At 39.2% G+C, this 16,113-nt stretch overlaps 1 protein-coding gene across 2 annotated transcripts in view; it reads left to right on the top strand.

Moving 5' to 3' along the window:
* The window catches only part of LOC117293368 (nuclear pore complex protein Nup98-Nup96-like), a gene marked incomplete at its 3' end in the record, with an annotated part of 62,722 nt that overhangs the window by 22,474 nt on the left and 24,135 nt on the right, over positions 1-16,113 (top strand). For both annotated transcript variants that reach the window (XM_033775663.1, XM_033775664.1), the window contains 11 exon segments: positions 1,187-1,373; positions 2,060-2,229; positions 3,633-3,752; positions 5,443-5,590; positions 6,684-6,875; positions 7,613-7,685; positions 8,564-8,669; positions 9,450-9,530; positions 12,955-13,017; positions 14,938-15,042; positions 15,717-15,835. In XM_033775663.1, the coding sequence (XP_033631554.1) occupies positions 1,187-1,373; positions 2,060-2,229; positions 3,633-3,752; positions 5,443-5,590; positions 6,684-6,875; positions 7,613-7,685; positions 8,564-8,669; positions 9,450-9,530; positions 12,955-13,017; positions 14,938-15,042; positions 15,717-15,835 (1,364 nt within the window).

Consider the following 16,113-nt stretch of genomic DNA (forward strand, 5'->3'; position numbering starts at 1 on the left):
GGCACCAAGGCAATTTTCAAAAATTTCAAAGGGCATCACGGCAACCATAAAAAAAACCTGAGATTTTTCCATTTCAATCGACGATTGCTTCATATACCAATGATCATGCAGTAAAAAGAAAGCATTCATATAACTCAACAAAATAAACTGAATAAACAACAAATCTTACACTTCACAACAAAATAATATTTCTGTTCATACGAAATCCTACTATGGTATTGGTCATGCACGTTGTGTAGTTTTTCGTAGAGACGCTAAAATTCCCACCTAATTGCACCATTTTGACACGATGTTGACAGAATGAATGCATGCGGTGCGCGACGACTATGCTGTACATGGTGTACATTACATGTACTAAGCATGCAATTTGGGGGGAAAACCACATGTGCAGACACGCCGAGTCTTCGTCTCAAGGTGTGTGTTGGTGGTTCGCGTAATTTTATCAATAGAGGGCGTTTAATCTCACGCTATCGCATTGTTCTGAAACGCCCTCTAGCGGTCAATGTTTTGTGTAATTTTTTGTCGTACGCCAAGAACAATGACTAGCGGGCCTGAAATCTGCTGTTGTGCATTAAGTGCGTGAAATTGTGTTGTATTTCTTTGCTTGAAATTTACACAGACATCTGGACTTTTTGGCATATTTCCAAACTTGGACATCGTTAAATATAAAAATAAATTTGGGAGGAAGGGCACGGCGGCAATCAGTAGTGGTGCCGTCGTTGCCGTCGTGAAGTATCGGGGCAGTCAAAGACTAGGATCCTCACTTACGGTGACCCAACATATAAATGAAATTGCAAATCTGTAAACATTTAAATGCAATTGGTCATCGGAGACACAGGAAAATATATAAACTTAATATGTTTTCACTGTTTTCAAACATCCAGTTTTGTTCACCATGACTAACTTCACCAAAAATTATGTGCAAATCTGTAAAACAAATTAAAAAAAACTTACCAATATTGTGAAACTCTTTAACTCAATGATTTATCTTCAAGTTTCTTCACTTCTGCTGTATTTAAAATGTGAAATCTTTCACAGTCTCCTGACGATGACTAGAGCAAGCTAGTCGAAATGTTGAGACCAATTAAGAACTCACTCTGCGGTAGTACAGTTAATAACGATCCATGATATGACATGCAAAGCTTCAAACAATACTTAGTTATCTTTCAAACTGTTTACTTGACAGGAATTGCGAATGGAGGACTATGCAGCCAACAGGAAAGGCTCATCTGGTTCCAGCCTCCTTGGTCATGGTATGACCCAAGTAGACAATAAACCTGCCAATCTATTTGGTCAACAACAACAAGCTGCTGCCTCGTCTGGAGCCGGATTCACATTTGGGCAAAACAAACCAACATTTGGAACAGGGACATGTATGTACTGATTGTGAAGGTTATTCATAAATACCCCAGACAGTTTCGCTATTCCTATTGGTTGAGAGCACATCACGTGGGGGTGTTTAAACGGCTGATAAAGACATAGTTGGAGCTGTTTAAGACTGGCTGGCTTCGCATGTTGGGCGCGCAAGCTCATGTACGCCAATTCACTTACATAGAAATGCAATATATTGGTTTTAGTACCAGCGTGGAAGTTAATTGTACATGCGTTTATACACAACCCAACATGCACCAAACCATTTTTTTTCTTTTTTTTCAGTTTTTGAAAAATGTACAATTTCAAAAAATATCTAAAGAAACAGATTGTCACAAGTTTACTATAGATGTAAAACTAAAAAAAAAATTGCTTTTGAACAAAATGGCATTTATGAATGGGAATAAAAGAGTAGTGACTCATTCCTAAACAGCCATTTAAAACCCTGCGATTTATATTTTTTGCTTTGGGCTTTTTCTCAGTGAAGCTTTGGTTTTGGCTTGGGTATAGGTTCTATCTTGTTGGATGTTGATCGATAGATAATGTAAATCAGTTTGATTTCCAAATATGGTTTTCATAACCAAATTGGTCTTCTAAATGCTGTGGTCTTTGTAAGGAGAAAATGAAACTATACTTTCTTGTTGTCTTCGTTGTTTTATTTTCTGGAATGATGTTGACCCTGTTGCAGCCACTTTTGGAAATGCATCTGGAAGTTTGTTTGGTGCTCAGCAACAACAGCAGGCTGCTGGCTTGTTTGGTCAGAAGGCAGGTGGATTTGGTACATCTAGTGCGCCGGGAGCATCCCTATTCGGAGCAACAAGCACCTCGGCATTTGGACAGAGTAACCAGGCTAATAAGGTCAGTATGAAAGGATTGATCAACAGAGGCCGTGTTTGAATGCGCCGTCTTTTTGTCCGCGTGTGACGGCGCTCTCAATAGTACTTTTATCACTTCGGGGGTATACGTGATTCGTCTTGCACAGTTTTAGTATGAGTTCTGTCACTTTTGTTGCACCGTAGTTTTAAATTGCTGTAGAGGTGGATTAATTAAAGGTTGTATGGAAATGATGTCTGTGGTGGTAATATTTTCCAGTCTTTAATAACTGTTTTGGGTATGAATGAATAAACACCCGGAAGTGGTACAAACATGTTTGAGAGCGCCCTCACGCAGTCAAAGATTTGGCAGCTGCAGCTGTTGCTAAGGATGTTGGTAAGGACAGCCTGTACTTATTCTCATTCTAACATGGTGGTCTAGCTTCAGCTTGGATGTTGCTAAGGGATCAGGGTTGTCACCATGTGGGTTGGCTGCGGTTGGGCCTTATGGCACTCAGAGCTACTGACCATGATTTTGCCTTGCTAAAAGCTTTGTGGTATTGTTAGGGAATGCTTTTAGAAAGAATAGGTTTAAAAGTTTTTAGAAAAATATATTAAGCTTACCAATTCTCCCAAAAAATGTGTCTATTTAAAAAAAAAAAAAACTGACGAGTGTTGACAACTTTAAAGGGATGCTGCAGTAAATTCAAATAAAACAGTTAATTTAGCTCAATCATTTATTTCTGATATATGTATTGAACATCAATAAGTGTTTTGTTTTTTTCCCGACATATCTGACTTGCGTAATTAGCGAATAAGTCATGCCCCCCCCCCTTTTGTGGATTGTTACCGCCCCCCTACCATCAACATCACGTCGGGAATTCAAACATATAGTCGGCAAAAAGAGTCTGGTCCCTAACTACACGCGCCTAGGTACCAGGCCACACAGTGCACACGTCTCTATATGCACACAGCCAGGAGGCCCGGCGGCTCGGGTTACCGACATGACATCACGTTTATGCAAATGAAGGCTCCCTTTTAGGGGCGGGGTGGGTTCCCCTAATCTCTTGAAAACCATTTTTTAAATACTTGCGCATTTAATAAAAAAGATATAAAAATATTTCAGGTTCAAAAAGTCATGTTTAATCGTTTAAATGAATAAAAAAAAGACACTGCAGCCACCCTTTAAAATAATTGAAACGAGTCCAGTCGTCGATTTCACCAAATCTTCCTAACTTAGGATTAATCTTAGGACTTAAGACGAGTTAAATTCCGTAACCATAGACATTAGGACGCATTGAACCCATCCTAAGTTACTCTAATCCTAGCGTTTTTGAAAATCTGCTGTAGGCTTTTGTGGTTTATAGAGTACTGAATCCTAGAAATAACAAGATAAAGAAAAGTGAATGTGTAACATCTACAATCTTGAATTCTTCTTTGAATATTCAGGGTTTATTTGGGCAGACAGCTACAACACAGAGTACTGGCCTGTTTGGATCCACTCCTGCAGCTTCTGGTACAACAGGCTTTGGGACTGGCTTCGGCAACACGGCTTTCAATCAAAATCAGGTATACAATACAAACATAGACAAGTTTTACAGAGTTGGTTAAGTTTCATTGGATAACTACCCCTTTTATCACAATTTTACTGGGGTCCATTTTACAAAGATAGTCCTAACTTAGCACTATTCCTAGGAGTTGTTAAAAACTTAACACTAGTCCTAAGTTAGGACGAGTAACTCATCCTCGTCCTAACTTGAGATAAGACTTTACCCAACTCTTTGTGAAATCCACCCCAGGACAGTTGTGTTCGTCAAATTAACCAGCTTGTGCTTAAAAATATATTCATAAATACCCCAGACAGTTTCTGTACTCCTATTGGTGGAGAGCGTGTCACGTGGGTGTTTAAACGGTTGATAATCGGCTGGCTTCCGCGTGTCGGGCTTGCGCGCGCAAGATTAGCATGGGGAACGCAATTCATAGCTATAAGTAACAGCGCGTAATCTATTTGTAAGCGCGTGCGTGTACACACAACCCACACGCATCAAACAGATTCTTCACAAAGTTTTTGAAAAAAATATTTCAAACCTCAAATTTTCAATTGTCAAAGTATCTATAATTGTATTTTTTTAACGTAAAAAAAAGAAGGAAGAAAAAAAAAGGGCATTTATGAATGGGAATAAAAGAGTAGTTACTCGTTCTTAAATGCCATTTAAAACCTTGCAGGGTCGTTGCAGTGCGATAAAGGCCCTCGCCATCGGCTCTGGCCTTTATCACACGGCAACGACCCTGCCGGTTTTAAACGGCTGTTTAAGAACTTGTCGCTACCCTTTTATTCCCTTATTCAGCTAAAGGACTTACATGCATGCATTGAAATTAGGCTGGTTGGATTGTTGGTAGAGCAACTACCCCAATAGCTTGATTAATACCTGGATCCACAGAATATATAAGCGATGGTGTGACAAGGGGCCGATATCACAAAGAGTTAAGATTGATTGCTAAGTTGCAATGTAAAGTGTGATGTCACATTACAAATCACTATGGTAATACTGACAATTTGTCTTGCGATGAATCTTATTGCTTTGTGAAATCAGCCCTAATTGGTTAAAACACAGTGTTAGTGTTTGGAGATGCATTTTCATTGTTACTTCCAGACTTAATAATACAATCCTTTGGATTTTTCCCAAACCTTGGCTTCTCAGGGGGGATTCAAACCCACAACCCTTGCAATATATAAATAGTTTATAAATATAATAATCAGTAAAATTATGAGTCTATGGTTCCATTATTTTGTTAGATAGTTCTTTATAGTAACATGTAATTTAAAGGCACTGGACACTATCGGTAATCACTTAAAATAAATATTAGCATAAAACTTTACTCGGTACACTCAATGGAGAGCTGATAGTATAAAACATTGTGAGGAAGGGCTCTGAAGTAACGTAGTTGTCGAGAAAGAACTAATTTCTCACTAAAATATGCAAATTTGGTTTCATGACCTCAGAATTAGAAATCAAGCATATGAAAACACACAATTTGTGCAACAATGGTGTTTTTTCTTCCATTATTCTCTCGCAACTTGGATGACCAATGGAGCTCAAATGTTCACAGGTTCGTTATTTTATGCTTATGATGAGATACACCAACATGACCAAGTGGGAAGACTGGTTTTTGACAATTACCAAAGGTGTCCAGTGTCTTTAAATGGGGATTATGAAATGAGCTTAATTGTCTTGTATTGATTATTTTGTTGCTACAGCCAACCAGCCTATTTGGAGCCAAAGCAGGCTTTGGAACCACTACCACTAGTACAGGGCTAACACTGGGTTCTACTACAGGTACAGGGCTGTTCGGTCAACAAAATAAGACAGGTCTGTCTCTGGGAACTGGCGCTTCAACTGGCTTTGGTAAGAATCACTTTTTTAAGTCTCCTTTCCAACTTTTATTCAATTAAAACAATTTCTACTGAAACTAAAGAGGATTTTGGGGTTGAACATAGAATTAACTAGAGGTGGATTTGAACCAACGACATCCGGATTATTGTGCCGGAGCTCTACCAACTGAGCTATCTAGCCCTATATTGGCAGTGTCCCCCACAAGGGAAATCAGTTTCCCTTGTGGCTTAAATTGAAACTAAAGATGCCAATATTTATGGTTTAGGAGTAATGTGTTCGATTAAAGCCCGGTTCATACTTTCTAGCGAAATTTTGATGTCACAGAGCTGTTTTTTCGCAGCGAATGTTTCGCAGGAGTTGAGCACAATTTAATCGATGCAAATTGTTCATTCAGAATTGTTGATCCCATTTGCAAAAAGCATGAACCAGGCTTTATTTATCCCAAGCTCGACTATAGACCGTTCAATTCTAGCTCTCACGTGCAAGTGCTGGCAGCATAGCCTACTGGATTGCAGCAGCACGATGTTTTGTACACATGAAAAATCGTTTTATTTTTTTACTCTTCATGTGTTTTGGGTGTCTTTCTCAATGATTAACACACAATTTCCGTGACAGGACAGCTGAAATAAGGATGTATAGAACACTGACCCTAGATATTTACTACTAAACGGTTATTTAAACCTAAAACTGTGCAGACAATGGGCCAGTTTATAATAAGACATTTGTAAAGCGCCTAATACAAAAAGCCTTTAAGTGCATAAGTTCAGTGCAATAGACGCAGAAACTGCATGGTGGGGTCTCTCAAATGTGTTGTATTGGCAATGTTTTTGGACAAAATTAAAGTATTCACTTTCTGCTTAGCTTCTAGGAAAAGTGTGGAAATCATCTCATAAACAGCTAAAATGAAGACTATTTGACCATGCCCTCACGTACCAAACATTGCGCTTTCGGGACCAAGCAGCGTGCAGTATTTGCAACTTGGAACAGTCTATACAATCCTTGCATTCTGTACAATTTGATAAAATCCACCTTATTTTAGGGCTGGAAATATTGCCTAGGTGCTAACCTTTCTAATTTGAAAAGTGTATGTTTTTAATTTGTTCAGGCTTCGGTGCCACTCCCAACCAGTCTGCCAGTCTGTTTGCAAACAAAGGAACGACAGGTTTTGGGGGTCTAGGAGCTGGCATTGGCACAGGGCTTGGTACAGGATTTGGGGCAACCAATACTGGCACGTCATTGTTTGGCGCCGCTAGTAAACCTACCACTCTAGGTGGACTTGGTGGATTTGGAACAACATGTGAGTATTTTGTTTAATTGCTTTTGTTGAGCACAGTAAGTACAGTAAGCTCTGTGAATTTGGCTTGTTAACTACACTTCTATCCAGTTCCATGCTTCTCATCATTGAACCCAAATATCCACACTCCTGGAGTGACAGGTCTTTTTCTTTAGCTGCGCAAATATCTGATTGAAGCTCTGTAAGAAAAGTGCCCCTTTCTAAATGACTGACAGAGTCCAAGCGCAAGCCTTGGTTTTGAACACGGGTATAGACAATTGCACTAGTTTTTCCCAAGATTCCATGCTTAGTATGGGGTGTTGTGGCCGAGCAGATAAGAGCACCGAACTTAAGCTCTGGTGTTTGTGTTCAGCAGAGTGTGGGTTTGAATCCCGGTCGTGACACCTGTGTCGATGAGCAAGACACTTAACTATACTGCTTCTCTCCTCCTGTAATGGCTACCTGTAAGCGCGGAGATGGTTCATGTAAATGATTAGCTTGGAATACAGAAACAGCACCGTCTGTATACTCCCCCAGGGAACTGAGATGGTTTAAGGAATGAATTAAGGCCCAGTGACCAGGAATAATATTGTTGGAAGCACGTTGTGACGCCCTTCGGGTGTTTAAAGCGCTATATAAAAAATGTTTTTTCTTATAATAGTATTTTTAAGATACATTGCAGCAGAATATTTCAAGATCGTGTTTGGCTGTTACCCTTCTTTGCAATTAACAGTTAGAACGCTTGGTTGTTTTGTTTTTAGCGACTGGTCTAGGTGGTGGATTTGGAACTGGGACTGGCTTGAACCTAGGAGGAGCAACTACAGGGCTGGGAAAGTAAGTTAAATCCTTCACTTATTTAAAAGTGTATCAATACCACAATAGTTTGGCCATGGCATAGGGTTTCTTGCTATATCACTGGAGACTACAGTGTACAGTCACTGTATGAAGATAGTTTGCTATAATCCCTTATTCCTAAATACTTCAGACAGTTTCCCTAATTCTGTTGGTGGAGAGCGCATGTTTAAATAAGGGAATAAAAGGGAAGCGACGAGTTCTTAAACGGCCGTTTAAAACCGGCAGGGTCGTGGCCGTGCGATAAAGGCCCGAGCCAACCCTGCAAGGTTTTTAACGGCAGTTTAAGAACGAGTCACTACTTTTTTATTCCTATTCATAAATGCCTTTTTGGTTAAAAGGCGTAATAAAAGTAGACTTTTTAAAACTTAGACGTACTTGAGCTCTGTACGTGTGTTGCATTTTTATGACTGAGACAGTTTTCAGATATATGCATTCGTGCACGCAGCTAGTATGCATCTAAACGTATTCGAAACCACCAGTTATAAACAGCTCCAGCTGATCAACCATTTAACCACCCCCACGTGAAGCGCTCTCAACCAATAGGAATAGCAAAACTGTCTGAGGTATTTATGAATGGTCTATAGAGACCAGCTGGAGCTGTTTATAACTGGCTGGCTTCTGCGTGTTAGGCGCGCAAGCTCATGTACGCCAATTTTATTGCGCGTAATCTATTTCTAACTGCGCGTACACACAACCCATTGCGCTCCAAACATTTTTACTGACTCGGGAAGTACCGAGTATACAGTGCTTACACATATCGGTGTTAGAGTAAAACCAAAATGAATATTCATTGTCCCCGATGCAAATTTAACATCTATTAAGTGGAAGTTATTTTCTGTGATTGTATTACGTTTCAGTGCCACAGCCAATCTGACGGTTCAGGATGCACAGGCTCAGCAGCAACTTTTAGCAATCTTTAACTCGCCATTCGGAGATAATCCTCTCTTCAGAAACAGACTCACAGTAAGTAGGATTTGAAACTTTGCATGGTGGAAACACAATATAGTAAAGGTTTGTGGTAACATCATGTAATGATAATTTCTAAATGAGTTAGGGTGGTTCTGAAAAGAACTGTTGGTTTCAACTCAATGTTTTGATTAGTATGCTCTGAGCGTCTTCTGGAGAAAGCTGGACGCTGATGTCGATCAGAGCATACTGATCGAAACATTGAGTTGAAACCAACGGTTCTTTTCATAACCACCCCAACTCATTTAGAGTTAAATTGTAATAAAGGCGCACTCCTGGAGTCGCCGCCATCACCTGTTCTCTTTCAATCGCTGCTCTTATCAGTTCTCCTACACTTCTACCACTCCACTTTGTCAGCTGTCACATTGTAAATGAAAATACCTCAATAGTTAATGTTTCTTTGTTTCATAATAAACTTGTTGAACCACTTACAGGGCTAGATAGCTGAGTTGGTAAAGTTACAGGATCAAATCCTTATGTAGTCAACTCGAAATGAATTCATTTTTATTTTACCCATACACCGATGTGTGTTAGCACTGTATACTCGGTACTTTCCTGAGTTCTGTGAAAAAAAATCATAGGCAGTGGGATTCAAACCCACGACCTTTGCAATTCTAGAGCAGTGTCTCACCAACTAGACCATCGAAATTGCCTGGTAGCCAGAGGCAGTTCAAGTCCTATGTTTTAGCAGCGGGTACTGCAAACGATCGCATCAGGGATTCTTTATCCCCAAGGCAAATTTATCCATCCATTTTATTTGTGCATTTTTCCCATCAGGATTCTGATAAAAGAGAGGATATATTGAAACCAACAAGTAAAGCTGCTCAGAAAGCACTAAGCTCACCTCTTCAACACAAGGTAATGCTATAGGTCTTTTTCCCAATGCATTACAAATCCCATGCTGAGTGTAGACACATCATGGAACTATTCTCTCTGTCAGTTTGAGATTCAAATCATAATAATATCCAAGTCTTATGTAGCTCATGTATCTACCAACAAGGTACTCAAGGCGCTGAGTATATTTAATTATACAGAAAGATTGAAGTTATGTATTCTGAGACCGAATTCAACGGCGCATTTAGCAGCTACAGCATGGAATACCAGGGTAAACCCCTTCTCTTTTCGATAAGTTCACTGGGTTCTTTTACATGCGTTACACAACACATCATAGGACTAATGACTTTACGTCCCATCCGAAGGATGAATCAATGGTTAAGTGTCTGGCTTAAGGACACGTCGTGTCACGGCAGGGATTGAAACCCACACTCTGCTGATCAGAAACACCAGAGTTAGAATTTGGTGCTCTTAACCGCTCGGCTATGACACTTTCACAGCACTAATTTATATTTATATTGATATATTTATTGACCAAACCAACAGCGGACGAGCCGCCAATTACAGGAAAAGATAAAAAACAATTAGAAATATTCATATAGCCTATATAAAAACAATCTGATATGTACAAAGTTAACAATTAAAATAGAATCATCTTAGGAAAGAAAATTAAAGCATACATTGAAGATTAAAATAAAAATAAAATAGGGAACAGAAAAAGACCACCGTGAACAACTGTGAAAATATATTTAAAATAAATTTTAAAAGCAAAAGCCTACATTAAATTATAAAATAGTATAAACGATAAAAGACAAGGGAAATAAATTTAAAATCAAATAAAATATAAACAACAATATAAACAAATCGATGTAAACAATACCAAATAAAATAGAGCAAAACATTGTAAATACATGTATACATTAGTTACTGGAAGAGGATATGGCACGCAAAACCTGACCACGAAAGGAATTAAGAGAAGGGGCTCCGAACACATCACAAGAACCATGGATACTATTATATGTGGAGGAAATCCTTGACAAAAAGCCACGCTTTGTCACATCTACCCGATTCCTTGGCACATATAAGATGTGTTTAATAGACTGTCTAGTATTACGGTTAGGTACATGTAGGCCAAAGGGGTTGAACTCAGTGTTGCTAAAATGATTGTGGTAAGATTTGTAGAGAAATAGACAGTCATTCAAAATTCTTCTCTGTCTAAGGGGTGGAAGTCTGTACATTTTACATAGGTCAAGATAATCCAAGTTATAAACAGTGCCATTGTTTAGTGTCCTGTGAATAAATTTGAAAAAACGAAACTGAACTCCCTCTAGTCTATGTGCTTGATGGGCTGAAATAGAGTTAAATACAATAGTACAAAATTCAAGATTAGGTCTGATGAGAGAACAAAACAAGATAAGTAAAATATGCTCATTCTTTAAGAGCGAAAGTTACGCCATACTAAACCACTCATGCGATTGGCTTTTTTGAAAATAGTATTAACATGCGGAATGAAAGTGAGTCTGCTGTCAATAAAAATACCAAGATCTTTCTGGACATCAACACCAGTAAGAATATTATCACCTAAGGTTTAATTAAATTTGACAGGCTTCTTCTTGAGAGTCAGGGTTAAAATGCTACATTTGTTAGCGTTAAGAAATAGACGCCATGTTTTAGACCAGTCAAGAATTCTATCTAAGTCAGCCTGCAAAGAAATAGTATCGGCTGAGCAACCAATCTGACGAAAAACCTTTAGATCATCAGCATAAAAGTAAACATTTATTACTTAAACATTCAGGAAGATCGTTAACAAATAATGTAAATAAGAGAGGTCCTAGAATTGAACCCTGTGGAATTCCAGAGGGGACTGTTTTCCATTCGGAAGAAAAAACCATCCACAACTACTCTATGTTTTCTGCCAGTTAGATAACTTTGTAACAAAATTAATTCATTTGGATGAATATTGTAGGAGTTCAGTTTGTACAAAAGAAAATCATGATTGACTCGATCAAATGCCTTGGAAAAATCAGTATAAATAGCATCTAACTGCTCTCTCTGATCAACAGCATGGTATGCCTCAAGTAAAAGTGAAGTAAGGTTTGTGGAACAATCCCTTCCAGAGACACAACCGTGCTGTTGCTCAAAAATCGCAGGTCGAACATGGGAAAAAATCTGCTCACATAGTATTTTTTCATAAACCTTGGCTACCTGAGGGATTAATGAAATTGGCCTATAGTTAGAGACACTTGACTTTTTACCAGCCTTATGGATAAGAACAAGGTTAGCAGTTTTCCAACTTGAAGGAAAGCATCCCTCCTTGGATGCTCTTGTGAAAATGTACCATAAAGGACCACAGAGGGCACCACCACAGTGATTAAAAACAAAACCTGATACATTACCTGATCCACTAGCTTTAGAACAGTCAATATTGTTTAACTTTTGTAGAACATCAGATTCAGTTATTTGGATAGCAGGCATGGCATTCAAGTTAGCAGACTGAAGAGTAGGCATAGTCTCCGTTGCATCAGATTCATCAGATGGTGGAAGATAGACAGACTGGAAAAGGTCCATAAAAAGAGTCGCTTTGCTAGACGAATCAGTAGCTTCTAGACCTGAGGTTTTATGACGAAGAGTTGAAGGCAAGGCATGCCGGCGGGATCGAGCCTTAATAAAACTCCAAAAACGTTTTGGATTTTTACCAATGTCATCAGTGATTGATTGAAGATATGATGCATACTTAATCTTTACCAGTTTCTTGAAATCAGTTCTTGATGCTATGTTCTCCGGAGTAGGATTGGACTTCTTGCGGGGAAATGCTCGTTCTTTGGCTCTTAGGGCAAAATGAACTTGTCCATCAAACCAAGGAGGTGAGGGACGTCGTGGACGGACAACAGGGACAACATCGATGATGGCAGCTTCAACAAGATCATAGCAGAGAGATGTAGCATCATCAATGTTGTAATTTGTCCGAGTGTCACTCCTAAATGCATAACACCTATGCCTACCATATTGTGAACGTTTATTTTACTGTGGTTACGTCGTGGAAGTGTCGTGGCCGAGCGGTTAAGAGCACCATATTCAAACTCTTGTGTTTCTGATCAGCAGAGTGTGGGTTCGAGTCCCAGTCATGACACCTGTGTTCTTAATCAAGAGAAGGGTTCGCCCCGGTGTTCCTGGTTTGATTGGCAGCATATTGCGCCACATCACCTTGTAAGCCATTACATGGTGCTATGTAAAAGGAGTAGATATCATAATTTAAACATAGTCCCACATACCTTGCAGGAAATACTGTATGTTAAAAGCGCCTTGAGCATCACTGAGTGACGAATATGCGTGCTATATATAAGCCACTATTATTATTTATTATGGTAACAAAACTCTCAAAGTGACTTATGTTTTCCTGAAGTAAACTTGTGTTCTTGGCTGATAATGACCCTTTTTATTTGCACAGGTATCATCAAGACCCTCTGCTAAGCTTCGTCCTAAGCCTCTAATTCAAGGTGTCTCTCATAAGGTATTGATCAGGATTCCTTTATGGCAAATAATGAAACCTATACACCAATCCGGGCGCGCAAGTGTTGGGCACTGCGCGCCACTGCTGCGGTGTACTTGTGCCTATTTTTGTGTACAAAGACACGAGGAAAGCATGTTCCTTTTCACTCTTTATGGAAATTAGATGTTTTCCTCAATGACTTACACAATTTCCTTGACAGAACATCATGATATACCGTTGTAGATCACTGACCACAACTAAATAGAAACCAAATCATCTTGAAACCGGTGCTTGTCTTAGGTGAGTTAGGGGTCAAAGACACGGAGACTGCATAATAGTCGCTAAAATGCGTTGCAAGGTATTTTGTCAGAATTTCAGTATTTTACTTTCTGCTTAATTTTAAAACATTAATCAAGAATGTAGTACATCGTTATATCATGCAGCCATATCAGGGAATTGCATAGATTGTTGAGGAAGACATTCAATTCAAGTAAAAAGTGAAAAGGAAAACAATTTTCTCGTGTCTTTGTGCATAGAACTAGGCATGGCCCACGGCACCCAGCAATTGCACGCCTGTATTGGTGTATAAAGACAGGATAATATTTGTTCCGTGTCTGAGAAAGGAAAATATCTCAACTTTGATCTCTTACTATTGTTGCTCTTAAAGGGTTTGTGTAGTTTTGTATGACACAAACCACAAACATCCAGATATTTACATTAAACTTACACTGCAGGAGATGATAACGATGGTAGAAAGCTTCCCTTCAAATATTACTTGCTGAGGTGCTGTAGTTTTTTAAAGAAATAAGTAAAACAATTAAACAACAGTTATTTTAGCATGTCGATAGATTTACGCGACTCACTTGAAAACATTTCTCTATGATTTTCACTTTTTTTTTTTACAATCTTGACGACTCATGAAGCTGAAATTTCTACAGGTAAATTATATCACGTACATCTTCATTCACAGTGATTAGGGATTCATGTCATGGCCAAAAATTTATGTACAAAAGATACCAAACCCTTCAAAGGCAGTGGACACTATTGGTAATTACTCAAAATAATTATCATAATAAAACCTTACTTGATTACGAGTTATGGGGAGAGGTTGATGGTATAAAACATTGTGAGAAACAGCTCTCTCTGAAGTGACGTAGTTTTCGAGAAAGAAGTAATTTTCCACGAATTTGATTTCGAGACCACAAGTTTAGAATTTGAGGTCTCCAAATCAAGCATCAGAAAGCACACAACTTCGTGACACAAGTTTTTTCTTTCATTATTATCTCGCAAATTCGACGACCGATTGAGCTCAAATTTTCACAGGTTATTTTATGCACATGTTGAGATACACCAACTGTGAAGACTAGTCTTTGACAATTACCAATAGTGTCCACAGTCTTTAAAGACACAAAAACAGCAACAATCACACTGTGGGGATTTCTAAAATATTAACCGAATTGGCAATATCCTCCTCTTGGCAATTTACAGGCAACCAGTTCCAGGCAATCTCCAAAAAGATGGAGCATTCTCATTTGAATGTTCACATATCTTTCTTGTGGATCGTGAGACATCGTTTGTAAAATTACTCATGTGCTACTATGATCCTGTAGCGTGTACTGCAGTTGGTTGCCTCCAAGTTACTTGTAAAAGTTGACTTGTGTTACAAGGCACTAAGATTGAAGTCTTTCCCATAGTGTACATAAAATACTGTAAGTTGTTCAACCAATCAAACCAAGGGAGGAAAACTGGATGGTCTGGAAAACCCTCGTGGCACAGCAGAGAACCAACACTCAACTCAACTCAGATGGCCCCGGCCAGGTATCGAACCAGGGTCACCTTGGTGAGAGGCGCGCGCTTTTCGCACAAGCCAACCATATTAAATCAAACCAACCAAATCGATTTGCTTGATAATATCCTCGGTACTTCCTTCTTTCCTTGCAGTCAAAGCTGTTTGATGGGCTAGATGATGAGGACCTGACTCTTAATACTGAGATGTTTGTACCAAGGAGGAGTGTCAAGAAACTCGTCATTAAGAAGAAAGACGATGTAAGTAGAGAGTTCTTCATTGGATGTTCCTACTGTTACAGACCGTATTGAATAACCCCTTTGTTGCTATGAAAGTGCCCATATTGTAGGGCAGGCTGTATGCACGTCTAAACACAAACATCAATGAAGCACGCAGTGTTCCCAGTTTGATTTCTATGGCACACGCACCATACCCACACGCACAAGCTCACAGACGCCATGTTTTAAGGCAGGTATTTGAACGGTGAGATTATATTGGATACGGTCTACAGTCACGCCTCCAGGCTTGGGTAATATTCTGTTAAATCTCACTAGGAGTGCAATTTTGCGGTCGTAACTAATAACTATTTCGGTTGAACTTGACATTGGTTGGTTGTTCACTGATCATTGAACGAAACATTTATTGGTTACAGCCAGCTGGTATTCTGCTCATTTTTGTTTAAGACAACTGTTAAGCACTGTTTGAGAGTTTTCCAGACAATCCGGTTTTCCTCCCTCGGGAAAAATCAAACCCTTTCGATCTCTGGCTGTGCTCTGTGGTCATAATGGGTTGATAAGGCTGGCTGCCAAAGGCGCGGTTGAATGCCTGCTTCTAGAACACATAGTGGCGTCCTTCGCAATTCAGCTCTTAGCTGCTAGTAAGGATGATTAGCCTCCCAATTTCTTATTATTATTACTTTGTTTCGTTTTGATAGAAATCCATGGAGGAGGATCATCTGTTGAATTCCAGTCGCTCTTTGGCACAAGAAGAGACTCTTCTATCCCCACTGCCAACTTATCCGAGCAACCCTTCCTCAAAACCATCTCCAAACCAGTAAGTTGTAGTGTTAAGTTCATCATCAAATAATATACAAATAATCAGTGGTGCAATGGTGCTAATACTTTCGTGAGTTGAAAGATGGAATGTTCTTTTCAATGAGGCATGTCATGGCCTAGCGGTTAAGAGCACTGGATTCAAACTCTGGTGTTTCTTATCAGCAGAGTGTGAGTTTCGAGTTTGAGTTGTGACACCTGTGTCCTCAAGCAAGACACTTAACCACGATGCTTTGTCCTTTGGATGTAAAAGAACCCAATGCACTTATTGAAAAGAGA

Source organism: Asterias rubens, chromosome 8 (assembly GCF_902459465.1).
Source record: "Asterias rubens chromosome 8, eAstRub1.3, whole genome shotgun sequence".
In the NCBI taxonomy this organism is placed as follows: Eukaryota; Metazoa; Echinodermata; class Asteroidea; order Forcipulatida; family Asteriidae; genus Asterias; species Asterias rubens.